This window comes from Myotis davidii, unplaced genomic scaffold, assembly GCF_000327345.1.
Source record: "Myotis davidii unplaced genomic scaffold, ASM32734v1 scaffold38, whole genome shotgun sequence".
Classification (NCBI taxonomy): Eukaryota; Metazoa; Chordata; class Mammalia; order Chiroptera; family Vespertilionidae; genus Myotis; species Myotis davidii.
Genome location: NW_006291383.1, coordinates 6,657,391 through 6,661,063, shown reverse-complemented (window position 1 = coordinate 6,661,063; position 3,673 = coordinate 6,657,391). Strand labels below are relative to the sequence as shown.

The 3,673-nt window shown below is 47.9% G+C and overlaps 1 protein-coding gene across 1 annotated transcript in view; it reads left to right on the top strand.

Annotated features, from left to right (window-relative positions):
* ACSS2 (acyl-CoA synthetase short-chain family member 2) overlaps positions 1 to 3,673 on the top strand; it is a 61,884-nt gene that overhangs the window by 196 nt on the left and 58,015 nt on the right. The window contains 1 exon segment of the mRNA XM_006764574.2: positions 1 to 85. This exon segment is cut by the window's left edge and continues 27 nt beyond it. Coding sequence (XP_006764637.1) covers positions 1 to 85 — 85 coding nt within the window.

Genomic DNA, 3,673 nt, shown 5'->3' with positions numbered 1-3,673 from the left:
CCGCCCGAGCTCAGCCGCTCCGCGCACGTCTCCTCGCTGCAGCGCTACCGCGAGCTGCACCGAGTCTCCGTGGAGGAGCCGCGAGGTGAGGCCGGGCCCGCGCGCGCCTGGGGGCATCGGCGAGGAGAGGAATGGGCTTCCCGGGCAGTGAGGAATCGGGCGGGTTCCGTGGCGGAGTGGGGGTTCCGAGAGGAGGTCGGGGTTGCCTAGGGGAGTTGGGGACCCCCCTTGGGAAGTTGAGGGGTCCGTGAGAAGACGCAGGTTCTGTGAGGAAGAGTTGCGGAAGACGCACGTTCTGTGAGGAAGAGTTGCGGAAGACGCACGTTCTGTGAGGAACAGATGGACGAGGGGTGAGGGGAGAGACGGGGATTCGAGGAGAAGGAGCGTTCTGTTCTGTGGAGAGATGCGGGCTCCCTAGGAGCCGAGGACTGTCCTGGCGACGTGGGGGTTTCCCGAGATGTGGTTTCCGTGAGGGAATGGGGGTTCTGTGAGGAGAGTGAAAGCTTCATGAGAAGAGGAAGGCTCCTCAGGTGGAAAGAGGGGTTCCCGGGGCGAGGGGCACCTTTCGGAGAGGAGGCCCCAGGAGGACATTCCTGGCCCGCCCGGTTCACACCAGCTCGGCCCCTGCCTCCTGACGCCCGGAACACGCGAGGTAGTGTCCACGGCTGAGGGGCCGGAACCGGTCTGATTCCCGTGCTGGGGTTCCCATGGTTAGTAATTAAGTCCCAGGACTATTTTTAATATTTCAGAAATATTTAAATTATCCAACATAAGACTGAACAAGTCACATTTCAGTCAAGTTTTTTTTCCCCCGTAGCGAGCTGGGCTGGAAATAACTCAGGAACTCTCAGGTGCATGTCTTGAAGACTGTGAGCGAAGTTCCCTGCCTTTGCCCCTCAGTCTGAGGAAAGGATCAAAACTGTTGAAGGCAGTATGATGTTTGGCAGTGGCACAAGCCAGCCATCCAACCCAGAAAAATCTGGATTTAGATTCTGGCTGTACCACTCATTTACTGGGTGGTCTTGGGCAGATTTTTTTTAAAAATAAATTTTATTGATTTTTTACAGAGAGGAAGGGAGAAGGATAGAGTTAGAAACATCGATGAGAGAGAAACATAGATCAGCTGCCTCCTACACAACCCCCCTACTGGGGATGTTTCCGCAACCAAGGTACATGCCCTTGACCAGAATCGAACCCGGGACCTTCCAGTCCATAGGCCGACGCTCTATCCACTGAGCCAAACCGTATAGGGCTTGGGCAGATTTTTTACGCTCTATCCACTGAGCCAAACCGTGTAGGGCTTGGGCAGATTTTTAAAATGTATATAGGTGGAAATTTTTTGAGAAACAAGCACAGACTCCCACGTGGGGAGGGGTAAAGGGTCCCCTTGGGCAGATTGTTAAGCCTCTCTGAGATTCCTTTTCTTTATCTGTAAGATAGGGATAATGATACTGGTTTCATAGTTTTGTATGATGACAAAAGTGGTTACTAAGTAAAGTGTGCATTAGAGAGTGCCTGGTGCACCTAGACATTCAATAAATGATGGTTGGTTTGATAATAAAAGCGACATAAAACCATTACTGAATAATGCAAGACAGGATTGAATCAAGTGTAGAGCCATTGGTTGCTGCAGGCAGTGTCCAAGTTTGAGTCTTTAGACCTCTTTTCACTTCTCTTCCTCTCTGTTTCATCCCATTGTGATTGCATCTGTTTCCCAGGGGTGAGCTATAACTGCCACAGTAATAGCTCCTGTTCTATACATTTAGCTCTGAAGCCAGGTTCTCACTTATGCTCTGGCTCCAAATTTCATAGATCTGTAGACCATTTTATTCACACACCTTTGTTATACCATATTCAATATAATTGTGACTGGGATTTACCAATTTTCCCTCCCAAACCGGCATGCCTACCTAATTCCTTAATCCCTGCCAGTGTCTCTATCGCAAACTGTAAACCTCTCATCATGCTCTCCCCTAATAAGGTCCATTTATATATCTTATTTATAGGGTTCTTCCTGCTTACTAACCAGAAATCATGTTAGATTTGATGTAGAGACTGTTATCAACCACATTTCACAGAGAAGGAAACTGAAACTTAGAGAGGATAACTAACTTGGACAAGGTGACAAAGCTACTTAGTGGTAGAGCTGGGATATGAATCACGGTAGTCTTTTTTATTGAATTTATTGGTGACATGGTTAATAAAAGTATGTAGGTTTAAGGTATGCAATTCTATAATACATCATCTGTAGATTATATTGTGTGTTCACCATCTCAAGTCTCCTTCCATCACTATTTATCCCTCCTTTACCCTCTTCTACCTCCCCCCACCCCACTTTCCCTCTGGTAATCACCATACTGTTGTCTGTTTATGAGTTTATTTGTGGTTTGCTTAATCGCTTTACCTTTTCCACTTTGCCCCCCCAACCCCCTCCCCTCTGACAGCTGTCAGTCTATTCTCTGTATCTACGAGTCTTTTTATTTTGTTTGTTAGTTTGTTTTGTTCATTAGATTCCACATATAAGTGAAATCATATGGTATTTGTCTTTCTCTGACTGGCTTATTTCACTTAGCATAATACTCTCCAGGTCCATCCATGCTGTTGCAAAAAGTAGGATTCCCTTCTTTTTTTTTTTTACCCGAGTAGTATTCCATTGTGTAAATGTACCACAGCTTTTTTATTCACTCATCTACTGATGGGTGCTTGGGTTGCTTTCAAATATTGGCTATTGTAAATAATGCTGCAGTGAACACATGGGTGCATATATTCTTTTTGAGTTAGTGTTTTGGGTTTCTTCAGATAGATTCCCAGAAGTGGAATTGCTGGGCCATAAGGCAGTTTCACTTTTAATTTTTTGAGGTAACTCCATACTGCTTTCTACAGTGGCTGCACCAATCTGCATTCCTACCAACAGTGCACAAGGGTTCCCTTTTGTTCATATCCTTGCCAAAAATTGTTGCTTGTTGATCCTATATAATAAAAGGCTAATATGCAAATTGTCACTACGGGTGGGAGTTCGACAGACAGGGACTTAGACGTGCGCTGACCACCAGGGGGTGGCATTGAACAAGGCAGGCATTTGCGGCGAGGTGCTGGCAACAGGTGGTAGTGGAGGCACTGCCATCCCCGAGAGGCCCCTATGAGAGTGGGACTGCAGCAGGATGGTGGAGCAGATGAGTGGGTGGCACCAGGCCAAGGCAGGTGCAAAGGGTGGCAGAGGCAGGCAGCCGGGGAACGGAGGCCCCAGCTGGCAGCTGGCAGCCCCTAGGCACCCTACCCGTGCACAAATTTTGCACACTGGGCCTCTAGTCTACACTAATTAAAGAGAAACATGCAAATTGGTGTCACTCCGCTACCCTTCCCATTGGCTAATCAGGGCGATATGCAAATTAACTGCCAGCCAGGATGGCGGCTGGCAGCCAGGCAGCTTGAAGCGAACATGAGGCTTGCTTGCTTCAGTGACGGAGGAGGCCAAGTTTCCCCGCCTGCCGCTGCCGGCCTCTGAACTGCACTCTAAGCAACTATGTTGCAATTATAGAACCTAAACAAACCCTAGATTCCTGCTTTTCAGCAGCTGAGGCCTCAAGCTGTAGCTGAGCCTCAGAGCTAAAGTTGGCTCTCAGCTCCAGTGACAGCCCTAGAAGGTAAATAAATCACAACATAAAAAAAAATA